At 39.1% G+C, this 15,580-nt stretch overlaps 1 protein-coding gene across 5 annotated transcripts in view; it reads left to right on the top strand.

Moving 5' to 3' along the window:
• Positions 1-15,580, top strand: part of hmcn1 (hemicentin 1) — a 545,704-nt gene that overhangs the window by 416,005 nt on the left and 114,119 nt on the right. For all 5 annotated transcript variants that reach the window (XM_059647829.1, XM_059647834.1, XM_059647832.1 and 2 more), the window contains 7 exons: positions 842-1,120; positions 4,354-4,550; positions 7,477-7,558; positions 8,725-8,861; positions 9,886-10,027; positions 10,972-11,116; positions 14,294-14,421. In XM_059647829.1, the coding sequence (XP_059503812.1) occupies positions 842-1,120; positions 4,354-4,550; positions 7,477-7,558; positions 8,725-8,861; positions 9,886-10,027; positions 10,972-11,116; positions 14,294-14,421 (1,110 nt within the window). The remainder of the gene's footprint in view (positions 1-841; positions 1,121-4,353; positions 4,551-7,476; positions 7,559-8,724; positions 8,862-9,885; positions 10,028-10,971; positions 11,117-14,293; positions 14,422-15,580) is intronic.

The following is a 15,580-nucleotide window of genomic DNA, read 5'->3' on the forward strand; positions in this document are numbered from 1 at the left end:
GGGATTCCCTCTGAGAGGTAGCCTTTCAGTTCATGGGACCAAATTCACTATATGATCCCAAAGCTGCTGACTTCTGTTGTTTTGGACTATTTTGATAATTATGGAAGTTCCCCTGCCTATTCTTTACAACTGTAGGGGGATTGTTCAGAGATGGTTATCATCAAACCTTGAGATCGTCCTTCTTCCCTTCACCTAGATCTCTTGGCCATTGATGGAGAGGCAGATATGGAAATTTAAACCTTCCGCACACATCCCTGTTTTCAACATTGATTTATCTTTAATCCATTCCATGTTCCTGTCTTTGCTGTAAAATCCTCTAGAATCCTTGGTTTCAATTAAAAAGCTAAGAATAAATTTAAAAATAATAAACACTCAACATTTCCAAGTCACCCAATTATTTCTAAACAGTAAAAATCCCTTTTCCTTCCAGAGAACCTTTAACTTGGTTGCACCTGTCTCAGACCCACTATAGATGCCCCTTTAAATCGGTGACCAGTATTCTTCCCAGATTACAGCCAGTGAGTTCTGTGCCTGGGTGTATTGTTTTCTAAACTCCATTGGACCAGCAGCCCAGATTCCAACACTGTTCTTGGGCAGCAACCCACTAGTGGCCAACATTTGCTCCATTTCTGTTTTATTCAGCCTGTTAGGTGGCAGGTTGGGTGGTCACATTCAGGCATGAAGCGGCATGTTGTCGGATATATATGGCATGTGGGGGAAACATTCCCCCATTGTCATGAATTTGTGAATGCTCATTTACAATTTTATCATGAAAAAAAAAGGAGAGTTTGATTAAATGAGACTTTAAGTTGTTTAACTAAGCCTCATTTGTCCCTTACAGTCCCTCCAAGGTTGGATGACGCGGGTGGCACAGAAGAGCTCACTGTAATAAAGGGAAATTCAGCTTCCCTAACCTGCATTACTGATGGGACTCCAACTCCAACACTAGCCTGGCTTAAAGAAGCATTGCCTCTCAAATTAGGCCCTCATATGACTGTTCAAAACCAGGGAATGTCATTGCAGATTTCTATGGCTGATGTGAAAGACACTGGAAAGTACACCTGTGTGGCAGCCAATGAAGCTGGTGAGGTGAACAAACACTTCAGTTTGAAAGTGCTGGGTAAGTTGGAAAGATCCCCTCGTCAACAATGGAAACATAACTAATAACTTCTCCCTATGATCAGGTGATAGATATACATTTTCTAAAAAAAATACACAAGGCTGAAGTATGTAAGATCTTGATGGGTCCTGAAAGGGTAGGAGTGGAAAGGATGCTCTCTTTTATAGGAAAATTTAGAATTAGTAGTCATTGTTTAAAAATTAGGGATCACCATATAAAACAGAGATAAGGCAAAATATTTCCTCTCAGAAAGGCTGAATCTTTAGAACTCTAGAACTCTCTTCCTAAAAAGATGTGGAAACAGAGTCCTTGAATATTTTTAAAGACAACATGGATAGATTCTTGGTAAGCAAAGCAGTGAAAAGTTATGGGAGATGGTGAAAGATAATCAGGGTAGGCAGAAATATTCGTTTAAGGTCTAATATCAGACCAGCCATGATATTATAAGATGATGGAGCAGGCTGAGGGCTGAATAGCCTACGTCTGTTCCCTAAAATAAAACAAGGAACTGCAGAAGCTGGAGATCTGAAATCAAAAACAGAAATTGCTGGTGAAACTTAGCATTAGTGGGAAGAAAGCAGAGTTAACAGTATGAGTCCAGTAACTCTTACTCAGTGCTGAAGAAGGGTCACCGGACTTAAAACATTAACTGTGCTTGTTTTAAGTCCGGTGACCCTTCTTCAGCACTGAGTAAGAGTTACTGGACTCATACTGTTAACTCTGCTTTCTTCCCACAGATGCTGCCAGACCTTCTGAGTTTCACCAGCAATTTCTATTTTGACTCCTCTGCCGTATTTGTCAGTTTCAGTGTGTGACATAAGACAGAACATGAGAGAGGAAATTTTAAAAACCTAAAACAAGAGGGGATGAAAAAAATGGGAAATGTGGAGACTTCTCAACATAACATCAGTTGTAGGCATAATTCTAATAATAAAAGATGCATTAACATAATACTAAGAAAATAGCAGCAGATTTAGTCTGAAACAACATGGATTTATGATTTATGAAAAGCTCATGTTCTTGGAGGTAAATAACATAATAAATCAAGGGAAACCAATGGATGTGGTATTTTTAAATTTCTAAAAGATTTTCAATAAGATCTTACACAGGAGGTTAGTTAAAACAATCCGAGCATAGGGATTGGGGAGGATATATTATCATGGATTGAGACAGCACAGTGTCTCAGTGGTTAGCACTGCCGCCTCACAGTGCGAGGGAGACAGGTTCACCTAGGTGGTTGTCTGTGTGGAATTTGCACATTCTCCCTGTGCCTGCGTGCATTTCCTCCACATGCTTCAGTTTCCTTCCACAATCCAAAGATGTGCAGGTTAGGCAGATTGGCCATTGGAAATGCAGAGTTGCAGAGATAGGGTAGGGAGGTGTGTCTGGGTGGGATGCTCTTTGGAGGGTTGATGTGGACCTGATGGGCCAAATGGCCTGTTTCCACACTGTAGGCATTCCATGATTCCATAAAATGGTTGATAGATAGTATAATAGGGGTAAAAGTGTCATTTTTAGGTTTGCAGCTTGTGGATGGTGGGTTACTGCAACAGTAGGTGCTGGGGCCCCAGCTTTTCACACTTTGCATTAATAATTTGGATATGGGGTTTAAGAATAATGTTTCTAAGTTTGTAGATAACACACTCTAGGTGGATGTGAGTTGTCAAATGATGCAAGGATGCTTTCTGGGGATTTGGAGAAATTAAGTGAGTGGGTAAACATTTGGCAAAATAAGTACAATTTGGAAAAATGTGAGGTTAACCATTTTGGTTGGAAAAAGAAATGTGAAATATTCCTTAAATGCTAAGAGTTTGAGAAGTGATGAACTTCAAAGTAACTTTGTGTACCTGATCACGAGTCAGTGAATTTTAACATGCAGGCACAGCAAATCACTAAGAAGGCAAACGGTTTGCTGGACTTCCTTATGAGAGAATCTGAAGATAGATGTCATGTTACAGTTATATAGAACCTTAGTGTGCCCACATCTTGAGAATTGTATGGCTATATTGGTCACCTTACCTGTGGAAAGATGTACTTGCTGCGAGTCATTGAAACAAAGGTTCATGCAGTGACTTCAGGATGGAGGGATTGTGCAGTTATTAAATTGAGTGCTCCAGTATTCCCTGAAATTTAGAATTTCATTTAAACAAGATTGACAGGGTGCATACAGAAGGATATTTCTCCTGGCTGGGGTTTACTATTTCCAAGGGACACAAATGGAGCTGGCCATTTAGGATAAAGATGAGGAGGAATTTCTTCACTTGGAGGGTGGTGGATCTTTGAATACGCCTGCCCAGAGCACTGAAGAGATTCTTCTTCATGTGGTGGTGCCAGTGTTGGACCGGGATGGACAAGGTCAGAAATCACATCACCCCAGGTTCTAGTACATCAGGATTATTTGAAAACACTAACTTTCGCAGCGTCGCTCCTCCTTCAGGTATCAGTGAGAGAGGTGGCATCAGATACAGAATTTAAAAGTAAGAGATCAAAGCGTGAGGATGTATTAAACAAACCTAAGATGCTGTTTAATCTTTAATCAGTTAGAAGGTTTTAATTGATTAATACGTTTATGTAAATCCCCAAATTTCTTTCAAGTCACTGCCCTGAGAGAACTGTATGTGTGTAGGTTGGGGAGAGAGGTGTGTGTGTGTGGATATGTGTGTGGTTGTTGCGTAGAGAGGGGGAAGAGAGAGTGTGTGTGAGAGTGGGGGAAGAGAATATGTGTGTGTGGGGTGGAAGAAAGGTTCAGCCATGTTCAAGACTATGATTAATGAATTTCTGCATACGAAAAGATAGGGGATATAGGGATGTGTGAGAAAATAATGTTGAATGTCATTGAATGATGGTACATTTGAGGAGCTGATTGGTCTGCTTCTGCTCCTACTACTACTTGTCCTTTTGCAAAGATCAATCTTAATGCGGGTCCATCATGGCAAATAAGGTAGCATTATAGAATGAAAATAGCGATATCAAAATGTTGAACAGTAAGCAGATCCAAAAATGCTGGTAACTGCAAATGACTTTGTAAACAGTAAGTGTTTAAAACTCCACATAATGAAATTAGTTTATTTACAATTCCAAAGCCCTTAATTCAACTGCTTTATCTATTTAAAGTTTGAACCTAATTAGGTTTGGTCTCTTGGTTTTAATCCTTCAGTTCATTTACTTAAGGTAACTTTGCACGAAGAGTTAAAAATATCAAGCTAAGATTTATTTTTATCTTTTCATTATAGATCCCCCTCATATAAATGGCTCCAATTTCACAGAGGAAGCTTCTGTAGTCGTGAACAACCCCCTGGAACTTCACTGTGTTGCCAGTGGTGTCCCAACTCCCAAACTGACCTGGATTAAGGATGGAAGGCCACTGCCACAGACAGATGCAATTCATGTCCTTCGTGGTGGTGAAGTGTTGAGAATATTAAATGCCCAGGTACATTTAGCCATCACTGGTTTCCAGAGAAACAATATGAATTCAGATTATATTCTTTTATTTCCACAAATAATTGGAAATTCAGATTGTGTAAATGCTCTCCATTAGGGATCTTCATACTTTTACATTGTTGGCATTCATTCTACTCTCCAACCTACTTATAAGTGCACTGAGTCAGTAAATCTGGGTTAAACTGTTGTCTTTACATCATTCTGTATTTACAGAGAATGTTAACATAGAACATAGATCAGTACAGCACAGTACAGGCCTTTTGGCCCACGATGTTGTGCCGACCTATTATCCTACTAAGATCAATCTATCCTGCATGCCCTACATTTTACTAACCTCCATGTGCCAATCCAAGAGTCGCTTAAAAGTCTCTATTCCCCTCCACTATCACTGCCGTCAGTGCATTCCACACACCCATCACTCTTAAACCCATACTGAGTGAAAGATGCACATCTGGAATTGGTTGTGGCATTAATTCCTGAATTATTCACATTGTTATTACATTGTTCTGTTTTGTTCAGTCTTATTCTAACTGGTTATTCCAAAAAGATGTTTTCTGTTACTGAAATTAATCTTTTGTTCCCCTCCTTTTGGCCCATGGCTGAGAGATAAGAAATATCGGTGGGGTCACTGCTGCCAAACAGGTAATCTGTAGCAACCCTCCCCCCACCATTTCCTGGTGAAAAGTAAAAACAAGGACTCACAGGTTTAATTCTGTTGTGATTTAAAATGTACAATCCAGACTGTGTTAAACAAAGTGCCTTATTAAATTTAAGGGTCCCAATGCCTCTGCGGCTTATTGTCCCTATCAGGTTTCAAAGAAAAGAAAAATCAATCCACTGGATTCAAGTGTCACTAACAAAGCTGGCTTTATTGTGCATCTATCATTGCCCTCAGAAAAATGTCATACCCTGGATCACTGATTCATGTTTGTTTAATGTGCCCCCAGTTGTGTTAGTTTCAAGATTCCTGTCCAATGCTGAAGGAAAGGATTGCTTTTCTCAGTGTTTTCACACTGCATCATGTCAGCAGAAGTGACCATGTAGTTGCTGGATTATTCGTGAAGCAATTGGGGTTTTGTATTGTCCTTTAGGAAGGAAAATCTGACATCTTTACCTGGGCAAGTGTATGCTTGGCTGACTCTTCACTGGTCTCAGATGTGGCTGAACAAAGCTATTTGATTGTACAAGCTGTCATGAAGACGCCATGTACTATCAGGCACCTAGGAATATGAAATGAATTTGAATCTTGACCAACAATGCTCGTCCTGAGAATGGTCTGAAATATAACAATTTTTAGTTATTTAGTTTACCTAAGGATGGTGTAACTCCAAGGTTTTCTCTTGTTTTGTAATACATTCTGAAACCTTGCAATACATTAATTCTGTTCCTCCCAGCAATTGATATTTCTATATCCAGGAAGCAGTTGGACCTGTACAATAAATATTATGAAAGCACACGTGAATAATAATGTGCTTTACCTCTGGTTTTTCAGTGCTCATACTTCCAGATGATGCGAACTTTTACCATGTAATGAATAAGAACGCAAATTACAATTTCATTCTGAGGGACGGCTGGGTGTACAGACCACCGAGCATGAGAATACCCAGATTCACAAAAAAGAAGACCTTCATGTCTCTGGAAGTTTTAGCTGTAGGGAACCTACTGTTTTGTGTGACTCTACTGGATCTAAAACCTCTGCTCAGTATTCAAAACCCTGCAATATCTGAATAAATGACTTTGACAGTATTGTACTGTAAATTATTGGGCAATTTGGCTAACAGTGACATGACTTCAGACAATTTGCAGAACATAAACTTTGGACTTTTGAGTGCAGTGCTTATCTCTGCTTTTGAAACATCTTGCACGTCAGCTATTTTTTGGTGGAACGCTGGAGAATTGAATCCTGCCACCAGTCTTCCATGAACTTTCGCAGATATGTTTCAACTGGTTGGATGAGAAAAACAATCTTGTCAAAACTTTTATTTTAAAGAAGAACTAACTAGACTTTCTGCTGCTCAGTGATATTATAAGTTGAAAGATGGTTGAGAGCTCCTGGGATTTGTTAAAGTTTAAAATGTAAAATTTGTACAGGTTGAACGCATGAGTGCTTCCTCAAACAGGTCTCACACTTGATCATCACAGTTCACGTCTAACCTTACTGTTTCAAACTGCTATCGTTTTGTACTTTGCATTAATGCAGAGTGATTAAAATGTTTTGACAACAGAACTAATTTAACTACTGTATACACTGTCAATCACTTTTATACATTATAAGGAAAAGATATGAAATAAAACAGTTCAGAATATTAAAAATGCAGATACAGAGTTCTGTGCCTATGTGATTTCCCAACCATTAGCACTAACAGGTGGAAAATCTTGTACATCATAATGCATAACAACCTCTGGTGCTCAAGTTTCCAATATGTAACTTCCGAGTGTCAGAATACTGAGTCATAGAATTTATTCTATAAATGTTATAATGTGACCTGATCAAACTTGATTGGAGGGTTTAAACTTTAGTAAAGGGTAATAATGAAAAGATCACTTCAGACACATCAGGACTATTACACTAAAGTGTTATTTCAAGACCACAGCTATGTTGAAGTTTAGCCTACACAGCATTTCTGTGAGTTAACACAGTTCTGAAAGCTCATCATCATTCTCTTGAGCAGTTCCCTCCTGTTCAAATGAGTTGCTGTTTCTTCACTAAAATTAAATATTATGAATGTTTGAAGAGTTTACCTCTGAGAATGTTACTGAATTGATGAGACCATCTCTTCCAGGTGTTTTCACATCATTTCAGCCCGCTCCACTTTGTGTGGGTACTGATGCAGTGTAAATATGTATAAAGCATTAATGCAAATGTAAACCATTAAAAAGTGCAGTTTTGTTTAACAACTTTATATACTTGGCAGGTGCAAGATACAGGCCGATATACTTGTCTGGCTTCCAGTATAGCAGGAGATGATGACAGAGAGTATTTGGTAAGGGTACATGGTAAGTGAACAAAACACCCAGACTCGACATAAAGTTTAGATACAATTGATGTTTATGTTTCAGTTGTGAATTCTTAAAACCTGAAGCAGCTTAATTATTTGTTTATGTAGCACAGGCTTTTTTGAATTAATTTTAGTGTGCATCTACCATGTATAATTACAATGTCATCTTGGCATTAATGTTAGCTGCAAGTTTAGTAAAAACAAGAGGCTTCACAGCCTCCTTTACATTACAAAACCAGGATACGTGCTGTTGAAGCAGTTTGTTTACACTCATTGGGACAGAATTGCTGGAATGTCAAATTTCAAAGAGAGCACCAATATATACCGCACTAGAATGGTGATGCCTCAAGCAATCAGAGTCCACTTGACAACCAATCAGTATCTTCTTCTCATGCCGTGTAAATTATGTTCTCTTTGAAATTTGAAGTGTGCAGAGAGGAGGTTCTTACACAGGAAAGCCACCCACGAGAGGCAGGAAGTCAAATAGTGCTTATATAAGGAGTTACCTAAATCCAATTATACCTGCATACACCAAGATTTAATGGTGTTTTCAGAATTGAACAATAATAAGATGGGTTTCCTGTGCCTCCAGAAACCGGCCTAACAAACCCTCTGGAGACCCCCTGGGTATTCTTCATTTGCAAGCACTCAGTGGCTGATTGAGGAACTGAGCATTGGGAAGGGGAACCCTCCCATACTAGCTTCTGATTCCTCTCCCCTCGCAGGTAGGCTTGGAACTCCCACTCGAATCCACTCATCTCTCTTCAGGGCCTATTGATGCAATAGCGCAGACACTCAGAATCAAATGTTTTCAAGATCAATTCTATTTTCCGGCATCTCTCAGGAAGGGAGGGAGATTTCAGGTGTCTTGCCTCCGCAGGAGATCTCACTTAACTTGGGGAATTGGCCTTTTTGATTAAGTTATATGCTGAGCTCTTCCTACCTGTCTGTGGAACTGCACCATTTACAAACTCAGATGTCTCTAGAATAGGCTGGAAAAAACAATCATAAATAACATTCAATATCCTAGTTTGTGAGTGACCCAGTACCTCTCTAACACTTTTCAAAATTCAAGCAAACTCTGTTTTAAGAAGTAGGAAATATTTACTGAAGTTTTATGTCGATGGCTAGTTTATTTTGATTACTCTTATGTTTTTGTTTCAGTCCCACCAAATATTGCTGGTCAAAGTGGGCCTCAAGTCTTGGCTGTCCTACAAAATGGACAGGTAATCCTGGAATGCAAGTCTGATGCTGTACCACCTCCAACATTAACCTGGTTAAAGGATGGCAATCCACTACAGGTAAATAGCTACGCTTTGTTGATGTAAATTAACGGGTTTTAGGGAGCATTGCAAGACCTTTCAACATCCATTGTGGCTGAGGCAATAGATTGAGGTCAGTCCTAATATTAAGAATGACACAAAATTGATGCTTGTACTGCAAACAAAAACTTGGGTAACTTACAATAAAAGGAAAAATAAATTATATTTTTGCTGGACTTTATCATATTGTTGAAATATTTCTCACATATAATGAATTATTTTTAGAATTCAGTTAGAAGTGCAATAAAACCACACATCTATAACAAATGTGTAGCAGACTACGACATTCAGACTAATGACCGTCTAATCTATTTCCAAATAGTGATGAAAGAAATCCTCAATACCAACCTTAAACTGAGCCAGTCTGGACAGTGGGTTTCCAAAGAACTACAGCTGAATCAGCAACTTAACTCTACAACAACAACAATATTTTTAAATATAGCACTGTTAAATGCCTCAAGGTGCTTCACAGGAGTGTCATGAAACAAGATTTGACATCAACACTAAGGCAGATGGCCAAATGTTTGATCAGTTAGATTTTACGAAGAGTTGAAAGAAAGAGTGGTAAGAGGCAGAATGCTTCAGTGAAAAATTTCCAGAGCTATTGGTTACCAAAAGTGGAATAACTAATTCAGGTAAATTCAAGAGGACAGAATTGGAGGAGTACAAGTATCATGGAGGGGAGGTTTCTAGGACTAGATGAAATTATAAAAATAAGGAGGGATGATGAAATGGAGGAATTAGCAAGCAAAGATAAGAATTTTCAATTCAAAGCATTGTTTAATCAAGAATCACACACAGCTGTGATGAGCAAACAAGATTTGGAGCAAATTGAGACATAGGCAGCAGAGTTTGCTGCTTCACATTGTGACTAGAATTCAAAATAACCAAAACACTTTGTCAACACTAGTTAATCACAACCCCTCGCCCTCATTTTCATGAGCCAACAAGCTTTTGAAGTGTCACCTGTGACTTCATGCTTCTTTTTGAATTGAATCTGTAGGCCACCCCGCGTTTACGCATCCTATCCAGTGGACGATACCTTCAGATTAATAATGCTGAGCTTGCAGATACAGCACAATATACTTGTGTTGCAAGCAATGTTGCAGGAAAAATGACAAGAGAATTTACATTAGCAGTGAATGGTAAGTATACATGCAAAATCTCTACCAAAGTAAAATGGTCATTATCACAATCACTGCTTTCCTGTTATTATGATAAAAAAGGATATTATTGTGAAATATTGATGACTAAATGGATTTTGAGATTGCTGTCACAATCACTGAAGGATTGTTAAAACCAAAGCCAAAATAAGAGAACAACACTCAAAACTAATAGATAGTAGCTGTTGGATATTGGGGACACAGAAGTCATTGGGCAGAATGTGGGCAGTGGGTGTGTGATCTCCCTTACCAGCTGAAGAACTGGTGGAAGTCCATTACAGTTTTCATTGAAGAAAACTCACTAAATGCCCATCAGGTACTTAAATAGCCAGTGCTAAGCTACTCCATGACTTAATGACCCTGTGCAAAGATCACATCTTCTCTGAGAACTTGAAGCCAATCAGAAACCTGCATCTCCTATTGCCATCAGTCCCATTGGAAGCAGTGTTAGCTGCTAATAGTGCACCAGCTAACAGGGTGGGATCAGTGAGGCATCCAGGAAAAGGGTGAATAAGGCTCTTTCAAGTAGCCATTAATTCTCCACTTAAAACCTATCCATGAGCTTTCCTGACCAGAATGAATCAGGCACAGATAGGAAGGTAGCAGTATCACCATCCCACACCCTCCCACCTACTTAAATGCCTCTCCAGCTATGAACTTGCCACTAATCAGTCATTAATTTCCACCCATTATCTCAAACTTGTATTGTTAATGGGGTGTACTATTGAAAGAGTTCAAATGCATTTTAAAAATGAATGGACACTTGTAAGTCATCCATACTACAATTTATGCAATGTGATTTTGATTTTTTTTTGTTGCTAGCAATGTAAACTCCTTATTATCTTCAAAGAGATTATTTACTTTTGACTAACATCACAATTATGACTATACAAGATTAGCACTAATCATCTACTTTCAATTTACAGTTGCTCCAACAATAGAAGAAGGTTCACAGACTGTGACAGTCCACATGAACCAGCCAGCAGTACTAAAATGTGTGGTCAAGGGGGTACCAGCTCCCCAGGTCACTTGGAGAAAAGATGGTACCATTCTTTCAACAAGCAACTTGCGGTCAGAAATCACTTCTTTCTTATTTTTGGATGTGGGATTTCAGAAAGACAATCTGGAGAAAAGCTAGTAATTCTTTAAATTAAGTAAAAGAATTCGCAACAGGATTTGAAATTTCCTTCAGTGAATGAAACAGACCATAAGTCAGCCCAGGGATCATTTGCAGTCCATTGCAGATCATTTTGGAGCCTAGGGAATATTTGCATCTTGTCTACATTTGATATATGACAAATTTGCTTGTTATTGTATCTCCTGGCTTCTACTTTTTACTTGCCTTGGAAATATTGTGTAACCAGAATGTAGTCTTTGTTCCTTCTACTTTCTCTCCAAAGAAAGGATCATTGTTGAGAGGCAAAATTATTTGAACAAACAAAAAGAGAGTGTTAACTGGTTTTCTGCAATGGAAGTCGTGCCTCACAAACGTGATTGAGTTTTTTGAAGAAGTAACCAAAAAGATTGAGGGCAGTACATTAGATGTTGTTTACGTGGACTTTAGTAAAGTCTTTAATAAGCTTTCACATGGTAGACTAATTAGTAAAGTTAGATCATGTGGGGTTCAGTGTGAGCTTGCTAATTAGATAGAAAATTAGCTTTTTTTCTTTATTTCATTAACGGGATGAGGGTGTCGCTGGCTAGGCAGCATTTATTGCCCATCCCTAATTGCCCAGAGGGCAGTTGAGAGTTAACCACATTACGGTGGGTCTGGAGTCACATGTAGGCCTGACCAAGTAAGGATGGCAGTTTCTTTCCCTAAAGGACAATAGTGAACCAGATGGGTTTTTTTCAACAATCAACAATAGATTCATGGTCATCATTAGACATTATTTTATTGAATTCAAATTCCACCATCTGCCATGGTGGGATATTATCTAGATCACTGGATTGATAATACCACTAGGCTATTGCCTTCCCCTTTTCGGTAGGAGATGGAGGATAATGTTGGAGGGTTGTTTTTTGGACTGGAGGTCTTTGACTAGCAGTGTTCAACAGGGATCAGTACTGGGTCCACTTTTGTTTATCATTTACATAAATGATTTGTATGAGAATATAGGAAGCAGGGTAAGTAAGTTTGTAGATGACACCACGATTGGTGGTATAATGGATAGCGATGAAGATGATCTAATATTCCTAAGAGATCTTGATCAATTGTGTCAGTGGGCTGAGGAGTGGTGGATGGAGTTTAATTTGGATAAATGCGAGGCATTGCATTTTGGGAAAAGAAACAAAGATAGGATTTATACAAGTAATGGTTGGGCCTGGATAATTTTGTTGAACAGAGAAACCTAGGAATTCAGCTACATAATTGTTTCAAATTTGGGACAGAGGTAGGGCAATTAAGAAGGCATTTAGCATGCTTACCTTCATTGCTCTGACTTTTGAGTATAGAAGTTGGATGTCATGCTGAAGTTCTATAGGACATTGGTGAGACGTCTTCTGGAGTATTGTGCGCAGCTCTGGACGCATTATTATAGGGAAGATATTATTAATTTGGAGCGGGTTCAGAAAAGATTTACCAGGATGTTGCCAGGAATGGAGGGTTTGAGTTATAAAAATAGGCTGGACAAGCTGGGACTTTGTTCACTGGAGCGTAGGAAGTTGAAGGGTAACCTTACAGAGATCTGTAAAATCATTAGGGGCATAGATAAGATGAATAGCGAAAGATATTTTTCCTTAAGGTGAGGGAATTCAAAACTAGGGGGCATATATTTAAGATGAGAGGATGGAGATTTAAAAAGGGCATGAGGAGCAACATTTTTTGAGAGTGGTTAATGAGTGAAGTGAGTTGCCAGAAGAAATGGTGGATGCAGGCACTGTTACAACATTTAAAAGACATTTGGATAAGTACATGAACAGGAAATGTTTGAAGAGATATGGGCCAAACACAGGCAAGTGAGGTTAGTTTCATTTGGGAACATGGCCGGCATAGACTAGTTGGACCGAAGGGTCTGTTTCCATGCTGTAAGACTCTATAACTGTTAATCCTGTGAGGGCAGAAATCACAATCAATAATGCTATGTAAGTATTTGATGTTTTTCTCTAGTATTTTAACAGAATATTTTAAAATGAAGTATCTTTTAAAATGTATTCTCAACTTGATAGACTGCTGGTAAGGTAACATTTATTCTCATTCCTAATTCCCCTCAGAAAGTTATGAAAACAGAAAGTGCTGGAGAAACATAGCAGGTTTGGCCACGTTTGTGCAGACAAGAAAAACAGATAACATTTTGAATCCATCATGACTTTCCTTCAAAACTGAAGAGAGGGGCAGAATGTACTGGGTCTTGTATAGAATAAAAATGTGGGGAGGAGCAAGTAGAAATGAAAATAAGTCAAGTGAATGTTAAATTATGAGGACGATTGGAGAACATACATATGTCAGGACAAAAGGCAAAGAGGTTGTACGGTTTATTCTTGGTTACTGGTTATTCAGTGAAGCTCAATGCAAGCTCAAGGGACAGCACCTCATCTTTTGGTAAGGCACTTTACAGCATTCCGAACTAACCATGAAGTCCAACAGTTTCAGACTGTGCACTCCCCTAACCTTTTGTTCATGATTCTTCTTCGCACACAGCTGGTCATTGTAGAAGCAAACCACACCCTTTGGGTTTTGTACTATGAAATATTTTGGCAGTTCATCACTCACATCTTCCATGTTATCATTATACCCCTTTCGTTCTTTCTCATCCTCCCCCTTTTTCAATTATTTAAAATATATTGCATTCCTATCTCCCTTCAAGTCTGTTAATAATCACTGCACTATTTTGCCTATTGCTATGCTTCTGTTTAAACTAGAAAGTAGAATTTGATGCCATAAGATCTTTTAAGAAGTATATGACACAACTTCTTTTTTTGACTAAGCCGATTACTTTCACCCATGCACAGTGGTACCATTAATGTCATATGCTTGTGATGTGGGAAATTAGGAGTACATTTCAGCAGTTGTCAGTTTTGGCTGCAGTAGTTTGAGAGCAGGTATTGGGCAAGACATACATAAATGTCACTGGTCCTTTGTAGCCATTGCTTAATTATTTCATAACAAAGGATTATGGGCCTCGACAAAATGTTTCTGAGTATTTGATAAAAATAGTTCTGCAACTTAAATTGTTTGTGAAGTACTTTGAGACTTCTCTGAAAAATTGCCACATAAAAGTAATACAGGGACCCTATTTTTCTCACTAGATATTCATTCCTTGGTGATGCTTCTTTGCATATCAGCTCAACTCAAGTAACAGATACAGGTCGTTATCTATGTATGGCAACCAATACAGCTGGAACAGCTCGTAAACGAATTGATCTACAAGTCTATGGTAAATATTCTTCAAATCGAAGCCGTTATTTACACACATTAGGGTCATTTGAGACCTCGGACTAGCTGTCTTTCCCTTTTGCAAGTTACCTCAGATTATTTTATATGTTTCAATTAAGTCACCTCTCATCCTGGAGACCAGTTACAAGTGGTGTACCGCAAGGGTCGGTGTTGGGTCCACTGCTGTTTGTCATTTTTATAAATGACCTGGATGAGGACGTAGAAGGATGGTTTAGTAAATTTGCAGACGACACTAAGGCCGGTGGAGTTGTGGATAGTGACGAAGGATGCTGTAGGTTGCAGAGAGAAATAGATAAGCTTCAGAGCTGGGCTGAGAGGTGGCAAATGGAGTTTAATGCAGACAAGTGTGAGGTGATGCACTTTGGTAGGAGTAACCAGTAGGCAAAGTACAGGGCTAATGGTAAGTTTCTTAGCAGTGTAGATGAGCAGAGAGATCTCGGTGTCCATGTACACAGATCCTTGAAAGTTGCCACCCAGGTTGACAGGGCTGTTAAGAAGGCATACAGTGTTTTAGCTTTTATTAATAGAGGGATTGAGTTCCAGAACCAAGAGGTTATGGTGAAGCTGTACAAAACTCTGGTGTGGCCGCACTTGGAGTATTGTGTACAGTTCTGGTCAACGCATTATAAGAAGGATGTGGAAGCTTTGGCAAGGGTGCAGAGGAGATTTACTAGGATGTTGCCTGGTATGGAGGGAAGGTCTTACGAGGTAAGGCTGAGGGACTTGAGGCTGTTTTCATTAGAGAGAAGAAGGTTGAGAGGTGACTTAATCGAAACATATAAAATAATCAGAGGGTTAGATCGGTTGGATAGGGAGAGCCTTTTTCCTAGGATGGTGATGGCGAGCATGAGGAGGCATAGCTTTAAATTGAGGGGTGAAAGATATAGGACAGATGTCAGAGGTGGTTTCTTTACTCAGAGAGTAGTAAGGGAATGGAACGCTTTGCCTGCAACGGTAGTAGATTCGCCAACTTTAGGTACATTTAAGTCGTCATTGGACAAGCATATGGACGTACATGGAATAGTGTAGGTTAGATGGGCTTGAGATCGGTATGACAGATCGGCACAACATCAAGGGCCGAAGGGCCTGTACTGTGCTGTAATATTCTATGTAAAGATAAAGCTCCCATGCTCAGGGTT

This window comes from Stegostoma tigrinum, chromosome 8 (genome assembly GCF_030684315.1).
Source record: "Stegostoma tigrinum isolate sSteTig4 chromosome 8, sSteTig4.hap1, whole genome shotgun sequence".
Lineage (NCBI taxonomy): Eukaryota > Metazoa > Chordata > Chondrichthyes > Orectolobiformes > Stegostomatidae > Stegostoma > Stegostoma tigrinum.